Source organism: Cicer arietinum, chromosome 6 (assembly GCF_000331145.2).
Source record: "Cicer arietinum cultivar CDC Frontier isolate Library 1 chromosome 6, Cicar.CDCFrontier_v2.0, whole genome shotgun sequence".
NCBI classification, from domain to species: domain Eukaryota; kingdom Viridiplantae; phylum Streptophyta; class Magnoliopsida; order Fabales; family Fabaceae; genus Cicer; species Cicer arietinum.
This window is the reverse complement of record NC_021165.2, coordinates 40,602,135-40,617,995: the sequence shown is the minus strand read 5'-3', so window position 1 is coordinate 40,617,995 and position 15,861 is coordinate 40,602,135. Positions and strand designations below refer to the sequence as shown.

The 15,861-nt window shown below is 26.4% G+C and overlaps 1 protein-coding gene across 2 annotated transcripts in view; it reads left to right on the top strand.

The window, feature by feature from the left end:
- The first annotated feature begins 391 nt into the window (after positions 1-391).
- The window catches only part of LOC101506454 (amino acid transporter AVT1C-like), a 19,402-nt gene continuing 3,932 nt past the window's right edge, over positions 392-15,861 (top strand). Inside the window, exons 1-13 of one of the 2 annotated variants that reach the window (XM_073370555.1) lie at positions 392-722; positions 1,872-1,951; positions 2,341-2,538; positions 3,397-3,704; positions 5,077-5,291; positions 6,589-6,612; positions 10,184-10,364; positions 11,029-11,251; positions 11,788-11,923; positions 13,329-13,352; positions 13,566-13,707; positions 13,950-13,993; positions 14,082-14,144. In XM_073370555.1, coding sequence (XP_073226656.1) covers positions 2,369-2,538; positions 3,397-3,704; positions 5,077-5,291; positions 6,589-6,612; positions 10,184-10,364; positions 11,029-11,251; positions 11,788-11,923; positions 13,329-13,352; positions 13,566-13,707; positions 13,950-13,993; positions 14,082-14,144 — 1,530 coding nt within the window. In that variant the 5' untranslated portion in view covers positions 392-722; positions 1,872-1,951; positions 2,341-2,368. The remainder of the gene's footprint in view (positions 723-1,871; positions 1,952-2,340; positions 2,539-3,396; positions 3,705-5,076; positions 5,292-6,588; positions 6,613-10,183; positions 10,365-11,028; positions 11,252-11,787; positions 11,924-13,328; positions 13,353-13,565; positions 13,708-13,949; positions 13,994-14,081; positions 14,145-15,861) is intronic. The other variant, XM_073370556.1, reaches the window with a different exon arrangement.

The following is a 15,861-nucleotide window of genomic DNA, read 5'->3' as shown; positions in this document are numbered from 1 at the left end:
AATATATCCATTGATCGTTTAACTTTTAAACATTTTTTAAAATTAATTACGATATACCATAATCATATTAAAAATTACCTAATATAATAACCTATCAAATTCAAAAGGCTTTTTTCTAATTGATAATGTAAAATTTGTACATGTGCATGTTTTTATTTTTTTAATGCATGATCCCTGTTCTCTTGTAGTTTTGTACTGTTTTTGATATATTAATTTATAAACATTTTTTATTACTTTCTCTCTCCTAAAATGCAAAACACAGCACTTGCTCAGTCTTGTTACTTGTATTTGCTACTACGTGGATTTACCGTGTCCCACTTTTCACGGTGGCTAAAATGGGAAACAGATTGTTGATCTAAAAAATAAATAAAAAATAAATTTATTTCATCTTCTTTATTTCTCCAAACGATTCTATGGTTCCTTCTTTGAATTTTATCTATTTTTTCCCTTACCACTTTGATAAATCTCTCTCTCTCTCTCTCTCTTGATTTTTCAATCTTTATAACTTTGAATTGAATGTCCATGCAATCTTTTCAACCAAGTGTCATCTTTATTAAGTAAACCCAATCTGTTTTGATCAGTGAAAAACTGAATTGTTACCGCCAGATTTCAATTTTATGTCGCCTCTCTTGAGTGATTTAGGAACCGAAGAAGCCAATTTTATGAGCTTCTTGATCCGACCTTGACGAGTCTGCAATGATGTCTGAATTTGATTTCTCCAGGTTTTTGTTACATCTCTCTCTAGTTTTTATCATTCTTGTTTTTGAATTTCTTTGCATATAATTTGGTAGAAGCTTTGTCTTCTGTTGTTGAGCAAATGAACTGTGTTCAAAACTTCGTTGGCACGAATGTTATGAGACTTTTTTTTTTATTGCAACATTAACTTTTTAATGTTATTTTTTTGACAAGATTAACTTAATGATTTTGTCAACAAAAAAAAAACGATTAACTTCTAGATGTTGACTAAAAAAAATTAAAATCTTAATGACTCAAAAAATAATTGTAGAACTAAATTTATATATATTGTTGTATAAAAAAATATAAAAAGATTGTTTCAATTGGTAAGATATCAATTCACTCTATATAAATTTAATTCCTTAATAAAATTATTTTACATAAATAATGCACGGTAATGAATGATGTGTCGGTCATAATTTGATAATTATCAGAAATCGTTTGTTTATAATTCATTTTATTTTTTAATTGAAAAAGCAATTTTTATTAATTAAATTATAGATAGTGGTTAATTTAAAAGTATATGTTTTTTACTTGTGAAATGATTTGGTAAAATAAAAGTCATGAATAACGTGACTTTGTATATACATAAACGATGGTTCAACCTATTATTTTTTTTAAGAAAGGGTCAACATATTATTAATATAAATATATAATTTTTTATTTATTTATGTTATTAAGTATCAAACAATTTACTATTTAATTATGAGATATTAATTTTAAATTCACGAAAAGATATATAATTTAACAATATCAAAGATTATTAATTGAATTAAATTTAATTAATTATATGTAAATTTTTGACACATGGAATGTACGTAGTTTTTAATATAATTTTTCTTTTAACTTTACATTTTGTTTGTCTTATTCAAATTTAACATTTTAATTAATATTATATGTACCACTATTAAATTATTATTGTCCACTATACATTTATGAAAAATAGAATATATGGACAATTTAAAAAGATAATTTCATAAAAAATAGACCAAAAAAGTTAATTCAATAAATTTATTATTTTTTTAAAACTTTATTATTTTTTTATTTTTGTGAAATAATTAATTCTAATGCAATGGTTATTTTGCAACCGAATAACTAGTACTACACTACAACACAACATTTCTTTTGGTGTTCAGAGAACAAACACTGTGATTGTACCAGAGACGACAGTGATCTAGCATAAGCATATACCATTAAAAGAGAAGATTGAACAAAGGTCTTTTTCTTTCTGTGTTTTATCTTTTGTTTCTTTTACAATAATCAATTTCTAAGGAAAAACGATACACGAAAATATCAAAGGAAACAATTTAAATCTTTCTAATGACTGATCTGAACACCATTTTTGTCATCTTTGTGTCATTTTTATAAGGAAAATTTTTGAATTTTAGTTTTTTATTCATTTGGGTCTTACCCCGCATTAAAGTTTTTTTTTTATAATACGCTGACCAAACTCAAAATTTTAAATATGTCATTATTTGTAACAAATGAATAATTGTGTAAAATAATTTTTGCAAGTTTTTTGTGTTTGTGATTTGTGATTCTTGGTCAATCAATTTCTATAAGATGAGTTAATTAAACCATTCAAAAAATTGGAGCTTTTTACAGGGTGCGACTAACAAACGTTTGAAGGAGCATGAAGAACTCTGTTTCAGATCATGGTTTTTACATTGAGAGCGATGAAGATAATGAGTTGGGAAAAGAAGAAAATGATGGCAATGAATCAGACTATTCCAATGATTCTGATGACAATCAGGGACAGAGAAAACCCAGTTCTTACAGCATGGCATGGCCTCAAAGTTACAGGTCAATCAACTACTGCTTTGTTATTGTGAATTGCTTGTCTATGAAACAATGTTTTTGAAAAAAGAAAATAATTTTAAATGAAATTGATTTTATGAAATTGATTTGTTATCGATCATAATTTAGAGATTATTCGTTAGAAATAAAAAAAAAAAAAGAGGGTTTTGTGTTTGTTTAGCATAATGAAAAATCTCATTTTTTTTATAATAAGTTATTAAAAATAATTTTTATGAGAAATTAGTCAAATCATCTTTTCATTTGAAGTAAAGTTTTAGATTTTTATTTTTTTTCAAAAGTTATAATAAATTAATGAAAACTTCTAGAAGTAATTATTTGTAAAAATAAACTATAATTAAATAGAATTGAGTTGAAGTAAAATAATATATTTGGATGAATTTTCCGTTCACATTTATAATTTTTGTAATAATGTGGAGATTCGAAGTATAACTTTGATCAAAGTCACAATAGTATAATTTGATTTAGCGTTAATCTAAACAAGCACATAGTCAAATATCAGTTTAGAGAGAAAAAACAAATCAATTTTCCAGCATACCAACCAAACATCAATATTTTTGCTAGTCATATTTGACAAATACAAAATCAATTTTGATTGTTAGGGGTTTCAAACCAAGCACATGCCACAATAGCTGATGTTGAATTTAACATGGAAATGTTGTGATTAGATTCAATGAATTAATAATGAAAACAAGATCTGCCTTATTGTCATTGCCTAAAATTTAAAAAAAAAATGATCACGCTTGCTTGTTGAGTTAATTTTTGTTTTATGAGGCAATTATCTTTCCCTTAAATGAAGTGCATCAAACCTGAAATCTTTTTCTGATGATGTAATTAAAATTTCAGGCAATCCATTGATCTATATGGTAGTGTGCCATCGCCAAATATTGGATTTCTGGGCACCCCATCATTGTCAAGATTAGGCAGTTCATTTCTTGCTTCAACTTTGACAAGGAGGCAAACTCCTGAAATCATACCATCAGTGAAGAAACCTCTGTTGCAACCGACAGTTGATGAACAACAACGTCGTAGCTCTCACACATTGCTTCCTCCTCACCCAACTAGGAGGTCTTCCATTAAGAAGGATGTTTCAAAGATTTCTCATGAAGTTCATATTCCTGGCCAATGCACTTTTGGACAAGCTGTGCTTAATGGTGAGTTCTATGTAGTGGAACCTTGTGTTATATTTATTTATTTTAAGAAAATGAAATCAACCTCTTTTAAAAAAGTAGAAATGAAAGAAGAAGAAATTAATGGTAAAGGAAATAAACATGAAGCATTGGTAAATTATTTATGATTTTCTTAGTGAATTTGAAATATGTATAGATTGTTGTATTTGGAAGGAAAAGTTATTTGCAGTAGTTGACCTTAATCAAAGTGAGACAATTAAAAGATTAAAGAAAATTGCTTTAGGCATTTTATATTTATTTCTATGCATATGTGTAACAATATTATGAACTCTATAGTAAAGAAACTATAGTTGTCCTCTCTGGAAACAATGCACATTATTGGATGATGTGCCATCAACATTGATTTTGTAATTAAACATGATTAAATATGCGTTCAAATTACTAATTATGCAGTTTTGAACACTAAATTAGCCTTTAGTCTGGTTTTTTCTTCTTCTTTACTCTCTTCATGTTTATACTTTAGAATAAAACTAGTACTACATTGAAATCTGATAGACAAGATGTTGCCTTTAGATAAAACTAGTACTACATTGAAATCTGATAGACAATTTTTAGTATACTTTACATAGTATATTTATCTTAGTTATTGCAGCAATCTATCACATTCACAAGAACCAATCAAATATATATGCTACAATGAATTGACTGTTAAGTATTGAACTGCTATTTCTATTTGAATGCAACTTCGATTGTGAGTCAATACACGTTTGAATGTTGCAAACTATAGATTTTGTTCATTTTTTACACTGTGTAATTAAAGATTTATCATGTTTTAGTCTCTGACTCTCCTAAAATCTTCCTCTATTATTTAAAGGTAAAATGTATGTTTATATTTGGAACAAACCAAACTCACTTTGTTATTGATTGAAATTTTAACGAGCTTACCATTTTGAGAACTAAGTTTACATAAAATTTGTTAACTCTATATAATTTTTAATAGAGACAAGAGGAATGGTGGAAAATAAACTTCAACCGTGCAATGCATTGACCAATCATATGTTGTGAAATGAAAAACAGAAGGGGGAGCAAAGGTCAAATTATTGACCATTTACCCTCATATCATGTATTCCCTCCTTCCTTCCAAATTAATTGTCATATTTATAAAAAAAAAATTGTCTCGACTAATTGTTGTTTTTGATTTTTAATGTAGCTTTAATTATTTTATTACAATTATACTCTCTAATTAATATTGTTTGTAAAATTATTATTTTCTATTTTACATTTATGACAATGAAAATAAATCAATAATTCATATAGAGAGTTTAGTAAAATCACCGTTATCTTTCCTTACAAAGTGGTATAAATGTAATTCATGTTTGAGTTTTGGAATTTGCAGGCATAAATGCCCTTTGTGGAGTAGGAATCCTTTCAACCCCTTTTGCCCTTAAAGAAGGTGGATGGGCTGCACTTTCTATCTTGATTATATTTGCAGTTTTCTCCTTTTATACTGGCTTGCTTTTGCGTTATTGTTTGGATAGTGAACCTGGCCTTGAGACTTACCCTGACATTGGCCAAGCAGCTTTTGGTACTACTGGACGTGTTGTCATTTCAGTAAGTTCTTTTTGCATATCTTCAATCTCATTTGAATAGTATTTTTTTATTTTTTTTTATTTTCCATCAATAGATAATTTAAATAAAAAATAAATGCGCATTTTTTATGTAAATAAATTTTAGACTAAATAGCATTCTTTTTGTTCTTAGTTTAATTTCAGTTAATCTTTTAGTTATTTATTTTTTTTCTTCTTATTTGATCATTTATTTTAATTTTGAGTGATATTTTGATCTTTTATGTTGTAAAATGTCAACAATTTATCTTTTTTATTTACAAAAATTTAAAAAACTCATAAAAAATTTCAAATAAAATCTATAAAATTAATTATCATCTTTAATATAATACAAATTTCATCAAATTCATAACTTAAATATTTAAATAAACTCATATTTTCATCTCTAACAACATCAAATAAAGAATGAAAATATGAGTTTATTTGAAGATTTGAGTTACAAATTTAATAAAATTTATATTATATTGAAGAATATAATTAATTTTATGGGTTTTGTTTGAAAAATTTTATGAATTTTTTGAATTTTTATAAATAAAAGGATAATATTGTTGACATTTTAAAATATAAAAGATCAAATTATCACTTAAAATTAAAATAACGGATCAAATCGAAAAGAAAAAAAATGACTAAAACGTTAATTGAAATGAAGTTAAGGGACTACATATGTTATTTAGCCTAAATTTTATATTGACTGAAAATATGAACATTTGATCTTAAGTTTAATTGCACTTTTAGTTCATTTATTTTTACCAATTCATGAAATCAATTTTTTAATTTTAAAATGTGACAATTTTGATATTTTCATTCTGAGTTTTTAATAAATAAAATAATAATGTAAAAATATTTTAAATAACGTAACATATGATATAATAATATAAAACGATTAAAATTGTCGACTTTTAAATTTTGAAGATTTTGTGAATTAGTGAAAATAGAGGAACAAAACTTATAATTGAGACTTAGTTTTATTTTTTCACTAACAATTTATAACTCCATAAATAAATACCCACGTAATCCATGGTGTATGGTTAATTATATGTATAAGATTTTTTACATTCACAATACATTATCATTAAATTATAATTTAAAAAGCATTATTTCTTAGAGTGCAAAAATAATTAATAATAACGGATCATCTTACCACGTATACATCGTTTTTTTATTACAAAAAAAATTGCCCTTTACTCATCAATTTAAATTAAAATTAATTTGCATTAACTGTGCATGTCCTTTTTATTCCCTATTTCTTATCTCGTAGCTAACATTTTTTGTGTGTGATGCAGATAATATTATACATGGAATTATATGTAAGTACATCGGACTTTTCTCTGTTTATATTCATTCATTTGATGTAAGTTATTGTTATTTGTCGTAGTAAATTAGAGTATAAAAATAAATTTACAAGAATAACTTTTTGGGTTTAACTGGAAATTTATTTTCCTCTCTTGAAAATGTTGACTTTCTATAAGAAAAAATGGGTCAAACTTTTATGATGAGTTGACTCAAATACGATGGATTGACTCATTTTATAAAAATGAGTTTAACCAATCGTGCCATTTAAAATAGTGAGTTTAGCTAATATTTTTTTAAGATTATTGAATGTGCCACCGCTATGAAAATTTATAAAACAAATGAAAAATGTTATGGATTAACGAGTTGTTAAGTGTACTCCGTAAATCCCACTAGAAGTTATGGTTAGTATACCATTATTGTCCCACTCAAATTTGCACATATCATTCTTCTCCTTTTTAATCCCATAAGACGGTAAAAGAGTTAGAATATGAAATAACTATAATATTTTGTATCTATTTAGTATTTAATAAAACAACAAGATATAATATAACTATTATATTTTAGTTTGTCTTTTTAAATAGTTAACAATTTTATTTTGAAATTAACTTGAATAAAAACCATCAGAATATAAAAAAAAAAAAACAATAACTTATTGAGTTATGCTTATAAAATAGAATTTTTAATTATAAATTTTTTTGAAATATAAAAAAATATGTAAATATAAATTAAAAAATAATTTTTTTTTGGTTAAATATGAAATTAAAAAGGAAAAATATTTAAAAATATAAAATAATGATTTAAAAAGGAATATAATTATATATTAAACTAAAAGGAATATAATTAAGAAATATATATTAATATAATTTAAATACAAACTGAAAATAGTATAATTACATATTAGATTGAAAATTTAAATATTAATAGTGAATTTTAAAAAATATATATGATTTTATCCAAATGATAGTTTTATCATTTTATATAATTGAACCAATTATTATTCAAAATTAAAAAAATTTATATTTTAAATTCTTAAAATAAATATAATTTTTTATAAGGGTAGTTATTTTATTTATGTATATTATATATCATATCTTTATCTAGTTTATTTAAAAAATAAAATAAAATTATTTGATTACTCATTATTTTTTTAAATATTGAAATTGTTTATTTATTATTGTTAATGGATTTGTCAAATACAATGTTATTTTCATTTTTATTTAAATTTTAGTATATTTTTTTAATTTATAATATTTAAAATTATTGTAAGTAATTTGAAAAAGATATGTAAGTTTACAACGGTAAATGTTTTGTTCCAACTCCTATTATGTTTTGTCACATATATGAAATGTATCAACTTCACTATTATTCAACTTTTTACTATACACTTTCACCCCATTTTGAGAAGGTAAACAATTTGCTTGTCAAGTTATAATGTCATTACCATTTTTAAGCTTCCAATAACCACATTTTTTAAGAATCCATTTAGAACTAGGATGTTACTCTAAGTATAGCTAGGGTTGAAACAAAAAAAAAAAACCCAGGTATAATAACTATTTGACTTAGTTATTGATCTACATTGTTCATTATATATCAACAATTGAGATTGTTTTTAATTGATTAAAATATTTGTAATCTGAATCGCTTGATGTCAAATCCATGATCAAGATTAATTACTATGATAAACTACATGAAATCTTTGATTTTGGTATGGCTATAACCTTCTTTCAATGGAAAGAATGACTATTTTGGAATGCATTTTTGCTTAAAGCAGTTGCTCACAAGTGAATATGGATTTGTGATTATCCTCCAACTTTCTATGGTTGAGGCAATTTCATTAAATGATATGATATTTATAAGCCCTATACCAACTTCAATATAAAAGCACACATTTCTAAAAATGGTAATGTTAACATTTATACATTAAAATTATAATAATGAATACCTCAATTTATGAGAAATTGAAAACATATCCACTCACTTAAAAACTTTCATCGAAGGTAGGTTTAACAGATATGATAGTAAAACATTTACTTTAATTCGTTCTTAAACTCTAACTCAATTAACAAATATTGATACTATTAGGTTGAAAGTTTTGTTCTGAATTCGAACTTGAAACCTCACAGTTTTACAAAATATGTTAGGTCTCACTTTACAACATCTAAAGAATTAGGTTTTTGATTAATTAATTTTTCAAAATTACAGAAAACTCAAACAAGATTTCTTAATTTTTTTTTTGAATAATTAACACAACTTAATATTAAAAAAAAAATGAAGATAAGCAACAAGAAATTTAGAAGTCATAGAAATAAACATATTTCAAAAGAATGAAGGATAAAATGAAAAGATAAACAATCATTATAAAAAGTACATCTCTTAGGTATTCATAGATCCAAATTATTATTTCCTCTAACATGACACTTTTGCCGGTGGATTTAGGGGACTAACTTGGTGTGAAGTTATTATATAGGTTAAATTACATTTGTGGTTCTTTAACTTAATTTCAAGTAACGTTTTAGTCATTTATCTTTTTTTTTGCCCGACTTGGTCCTTTATTTTAATTTTAAGTGACAATTTGATATTTTATGTTTTAAAATTTCAACAATGATATCCTTTTTTATACAAAAATTTAAAAAAAAAAAAAAATCAATCAAAACTCATAAAATCAATTATATTCTTCAATATAATACAAATTTGATGAACAATTTGAATTTCATTAAATTTGTAGCGCAAATCTTCAAATAAACTCATATTTTCATACTTTATTTGATATTTTTAGGAATAAAGGACTAAATCGGGAAAAAAAAAAAGATAAAGCACTAAAACGTTACCTGAAATTAAGTTAAGGGACCACAGATGTAATTTAGCCTATTATATACAGGAAACAAAATCAACTGTGTTGTGAAATACGATTTTACTCGGTGGACTATGCTTCCCCTTTAAGTTTTATGATCACATGATAATGAAAAAATATATAAATAATTTTTTGATTTAAATATGTCTTTAGTTTATGTAAATATATTATTTTTTTATTTTAATCTATGTAAACTTTTTTGTTTGAATTTAGTTTCCGTAAAATAAAAAACTATTGACTTTGTTCTATAACATCAAATCAACATTATAAAAAAAGAGCGTTAGAACACGTGGTCCTATAAATGCACTCCAACACATCATCTTTTATAATATATTAAAAATGAAAATATTTTATATTATTAATTAATAAATTTATTAATTATCAATTAATAATTAGTGTTGTTTTATAAAAAAAATATGAATAGAAATTAAAAGTGAGGTTTAAGGATTTTTGAAAAACTTGTCTTCTTCCGTGCCACGGCGGTTTGCCACATCTTTTTTTGTAACTTTTAATTTGACTTTAGAAACCAAAACTAATCTTCTCTGAATTTAGCGAGATTAAATTCAAACAAAAGAATTTATAATGGCTAAAATAATAATAAAATATTATATTTGCATAGAACAAAGATATATTTAAATATAATATTTTTGAAATTTAAAGTTATTGTTAACGAGTCCTTTTAAATATTTCTTGAAATTACTTTGCCTATTAATTTAATTATTTTTTTTATGCAGGCTTGTTGCATTGAATACATAATTCTAGAAAGCGACAACTTGTCTTCCTTATTTCCAAATGCACATTTAAGTTTTGGTGGAATTGAATTGAATGCACACATTCTATTTGCAATCTTGACCACCTTGGCCATTCTTCCTACCGTTTGGCTTCGGGACCTTCGCATTCTAAGTTACATATCAGGTAAAAATGCTTTTTTGCCAAAGTCAATTCTAGTTCATATTTTGTTTTTCATCTTGTATAATGTCCAAAAGATAGGAATAATTAATTTATATCTAGTATCAAATTCTTATATTACACTATTTGATCAATTAATCGATTCAATTATAAGATTCGTATTTTACAAAATTTCACACAAATTAAAATCTAATTGAATCTTTATTATATTATTTTATTTTAGAAATTAATCTGCTATTATAGGATATTTAAGAAATTTTGTAAAGATATTTAAGTTATAAGTGGTAAGTAATTTCCACCTTATAAATTAATTTTGTAAACTTGTGTTAGATTCAACTAAAAAATTTAATATGTAATAAGAATATCCTACCTCAATTGAGTCATTTGTTATTAAGTCATTGTTAGGTTACTGAAATCACGTCTAGAGGTCCGGTTCTATACGTGAGGTGATATATTACATTGAATGAGATAAAATTTTACAAATTTTCATTCTAAAAGTCAATTTTACATACTTAATAAGACACAATTCAAATTCTAAAAATTATCATATATGTCAAACATTAAAATATTGGACAACAAAATTTATAATCAAATATTCTATCTGTCTCAAAATTTATATTCTTAGAGATGAATACAACACTAAATGGACATTTATTTATATATATTGTAGCTTGTGGAGTTATTGCAACGGTTGCAGTGGTTCTTTGCTTGTTGTGGGTTGGCGTGGTAGATGATGTTCCCATTCATACAAAAGGAACAACAACACTGAACCTCTCAACTTTCCCTGTTGCGATGGGTCTCTATGGTTACTGCTTCGCTGGACATGCTGTGTTCCCTAACCTATACAGAGCTATGGCAAATAGAAATCAATTCCCTGCCGTGCTCTTGACATGGTAATCAAAAGAATAACAAGTTTTCATTTTAAGAAAATAATATTTTTTTTATGTAAATATTTAATTTAATTACAATTTTAATAATTTATTTTTACTAATTTGCACAATTAGTCTTTCTATTTTAAAATCTGACTGTTTTAATGTGATATTATTATTTTGAATTATCTAAATGTATTAATTATTTGATATTATTAATTAAATAATAAAAATGAATAATTTTAGAATTTGAAAATGAAATTTTTATAAAATTTTATTACAATTTCATACATATTAATAATTTAATATCATCGTATTACAGTCACATATTTAAAAGTACGTCGCATTATTTGTTTAGTTAAAATATTTGATAGAGGGACTAAGTTAACTAAAATTTAAAATATCGATATCGATTTTAGGAATTGATAAAAATATGAAAATTAAAATTATAATTAAGCTAAATATTTTAAAGTAAGAAATAAATAAAAATTACAAAATTGTAATGTAATTAAAATCAATTGTAATGTAATCTCATACGTGCAAATTTGTTTTCCATGTAGTTTTGCTATTTGTACAGCTATGTATTTTAGTGTAGCTGTAATGGGATACTCAATGTTTGGAGAAACTACACTGTCTCAGTATACTCTTAACATGCCAAAAGACTTGGTTGCCTCCAAGATTGCTGTGTGGACTACGGTATGCGCTCATTCTACATTACTATTACTCTAGTTCATTTACCTTTTATTTGTCGTTTTTAAAATTTAAAATAGTATCAATTATTGTTTTTGTTCCCTTAAAAAAATTATTGTTTTTGGTTAAAATTATTTGTAACTATTTATGATAGAGAGAAAGATAAGTAGGATGATATCATAAATAATTAAGAATATTATTAAAAAATAATTTAATTGAAAGAAATTAACAATTTTTTAACTTTTTTAATATATGTAAATAATTTAAAACGACAATTGAAAGAAATTAAGGAAATATATTGAACATGTTTTCTTAATAAACTTTGCTACACTATATGCTTTTTATTTTGATTGGAAAACAATATTATCTACACTTCTTAAGAAAACTATTGAATATATTAATTTTTATTATAAAATAAGCTCATTTACTAAATTTACCTTATTAATAGCGGTCAATGAAAGGTAGTTATAAGATGATTTGGATGAGTTAAAGTGACAATGAAGTCATAAATTCAACTTTTAACAGATTTAACAACCAGTTATTAGCATTTCATTATTTTTTAATTATTTAAAAAAAGTAGTCAACGAAGAAGTTAAGTGAATTTAGATACAATACATGAAATTATACTAGTGGAGAAAAAGTAGATTAAATGATACTCTAAAACGACAGACAGATAAATATTCCAACTACAATAGTTCATATGAGATGATAAGTGTATTATGCATTGTTTGCTAAAAAAAGAAGCATAAGCTGGTTGAAAGTCGATGAATTTATAGAAGATAACAAATAAATTAAGAAATTAAATTTGAAATGTTAGGTAAAATTAACATTGGAATTAAATTATAAGCATCAAATGACATAATATATAGTTTAGTTAATGTTTAAAACTTTTTAATTAAGATAATGAAAGTAAGACTGAAAGAAAATATGAAATGTTGAGTTATAAAGTCAAATGCTACTTAAGACAATATTTCTAAATACTATAAACTTATTAAAAAATGATCATTACCAAACAACTATATTCATACGAGCTTATATGATATAAACTATTCGCTATAATCTAGTAGTTTGACGGATTTATATTCGCTATAATCTAGTAGTTTGACGGATTTGAGTCCTCTTAACTTTGAATTCTCTTCCTTATGATAACTTCAGAAATAAAAAGGAGTGTAGAAAATAGAGGGAAAAGATGACAGAGACAGAGAAGATATTAGAGAAATAAAAAGAAACATTTTCACTTTAAAGAAGATCCTTGATTTAGTTTGGCCTTCCCAAAAATACACTTATTCTTCTTACTAGTTTCAGTTGTTAACTTAATTTATATCATCATCATATTCATATTATTGATAATTGATGATATCCCATCAGTCATAGAAATCGCTAACTTTATTTATTACATTTTGTTTTGCAGGTGGTTAATCCATTTACCAAATATCCTTTATAAGTGCTATATAAAATCATGTTTCCTAATGCCTCCTCTCTTAAAAATAAATACTTTGTTTTAATTGTGATAGAAGTATAGAAAGAAATTTTAAAGAAAGAAAACGAAGACAAGAGAAAACATGAGTTTTTTTTTTGAATGTATAGAAAAATAAGGAAAGAACATTAAGATGAAAAAATATGTTTTGTCTTAATTAGCACCACATATGCTTTGAGTCTAACTCCAGTAGCAATGAGTCTTGAGGAATTGATACCATCAAATAATCCCAACTTCCAGTTCTACTCCATCTGCATCAGAACAGCACTAGTTGTTTCTACACTACTTGTTGGTCTTTCAGTTCCCTTTTTCGGTTAGTCTTTCTTCCTATATATTACGTTATCAAGTTAACTGTCACCTTCGTATTTTGTGTAATGATTCTGGAACTATTTATAAATCAAACAGATAACAAAGAAATATGGCCAGGTTTAAGATTCAATTTTAATTCTCTTTTAAGTATATTTGTTGAACCAATTCCAATACTTTGGTAAATGTTTTTATTGTTCCATTGTTGGTTTATGTTATATTATGAGCTACATATACCTTTTTTTGCAGGTTTGGTAATGTCATTAACTGGGTCTTTGTTCACCATGTTTGTTGTAAGTTCCATTCATTTAATCTTTTTGTCTCAGCTAAGGTTCTAGAAACAACATTCTGTTAATTAAATTCAATTTAACTTGGATGCAGTCCCTTATTCTACCATCTGCTTGCTTCCTAAGCATCAAGGGTGGTATAATTTCGCGCTATCAGGTATCTTGATTCTCTCAATGCAAGATTTAAGTTTATTGTTTTTTGTTATTTCATAAACAACTTAAGCAAATAGAGTGGTCGATAGAAAATGCGAGTGAAATGGACATATAATTGAATATGCGAACATTGATTGGAAAAAATGTGGGTATATTCATCATTTTTTGTGTGCTCGGTCATGAATGTGAACAGAAAACACTACTTTTATATATTCTGTTGAAATAAAAATACAACCTTGGTCTTTATATATCTGCTACATGCCTCAATTCGACACTTCTTTCCTTTACATGTTCTCGAATAAAGTGGAAGCGAACGTCGATGTGTTTGCTTCTTTCATGGTTTACAGGATTCTTTGCTAACTCAATTGCTGATTTGTTGTCCACTTGTATGACTGTTGCACCTACCTGTTTTAACTCCATTTTGCTCAACAATCTTCTAAGCCATATTGCATGACAAACAGACAAAGATGCTGCCACATATTCAGCTTCACATGTCGAGAGCGTTACTATCAGTGGCTTCTTAGAAAGCCAAGTAAATGCGGTATTTCCCATGAAGAACACATATCCTGAAGTGCTTTTCCGATCGTTTATATCTCCACACCAATCACTGTCGGAGTAACCAACCAGCTTGTAATCTTCTGTTCTTGAGTAAAACATTCCAAATATGTTCCTTGGATGTACCTCAGGATTCGTTTCAATGCCTTCCAATGTGAATATACTGGCTCATCCATGAATCGACTTACAATGCCGACACTTGATGAAATGTCCGGCCTTGTACATGTGAGATAGCGAAGACTACCTACCAAGCTTCGATATTTGCTTGCTTCGACACGTTCTCCTCCATCAAATTTCGAAAGCTTTGCACCTGGTTCCATTGGTGTCGAAACTGGATTACAATCTTTCATTTTGAATCTTTCTAGGATTTCCTTTGCATATGTCTCCTGTGATATGAAGATTCCCGCTTCTTCTTGTCGAACCTCAAGACCAAGAAAGAATCTCATCAGACCTAAGTTTGTCATCTCGAATTCACGTGTCATTGTGCCCTTGAATTCTTCTATCATCTGACCATTGTTACCCAAGAAGATTAGATCATCGACATAGAGAGCAACAAGTAACATATTACTTCCATTCTTCTTTACATACAGAGCATGTTCGTAGGGACATTGCTTGAAGCCATTCTCTTTGAAATATGTGTCGATGCATGTATTCCATGCTCGCGGTGCTTGCTTCAACCCATAAAGCGCCTTCTTCAATTTTAGCACTTTTTCTTCTTTTCCGACTTTCATGTATCCGGGTGGTTGTTCGATGTAAACTTCTTCTTCGAGCACACCATTTAAAAATGCTGACTTGACATCCATTTGAAATATTGGCCATTTGAATTGAGCAGCTTGAGAAATGAGCAATCGAATTGTCTCCATTCTTGCAACAGGCGCAAATACTTCGTCATAGTCAATTCCTGCTTTCTGTTTGTATCCCTTCGCAACAAGTCGCGCCTTATACCGTTCTATTTCGCCTTGAGCATTCATCTTTTTCTTGAATACCCACTTCACACCAATGGGTTGACTTCCTTTTGGTAATTCTGCTAGTTCCCATGTGTTGTTACGTTCAATGGCCTTAATCTCTTCGATCATGGCAGTTTTCCATTTTTCGTCTCGCAGCGCCTCTTCGAGGTTAATGTTTTCAGTATCTGCCAAAAGACATACAAGGTGTACCTCTTCTGT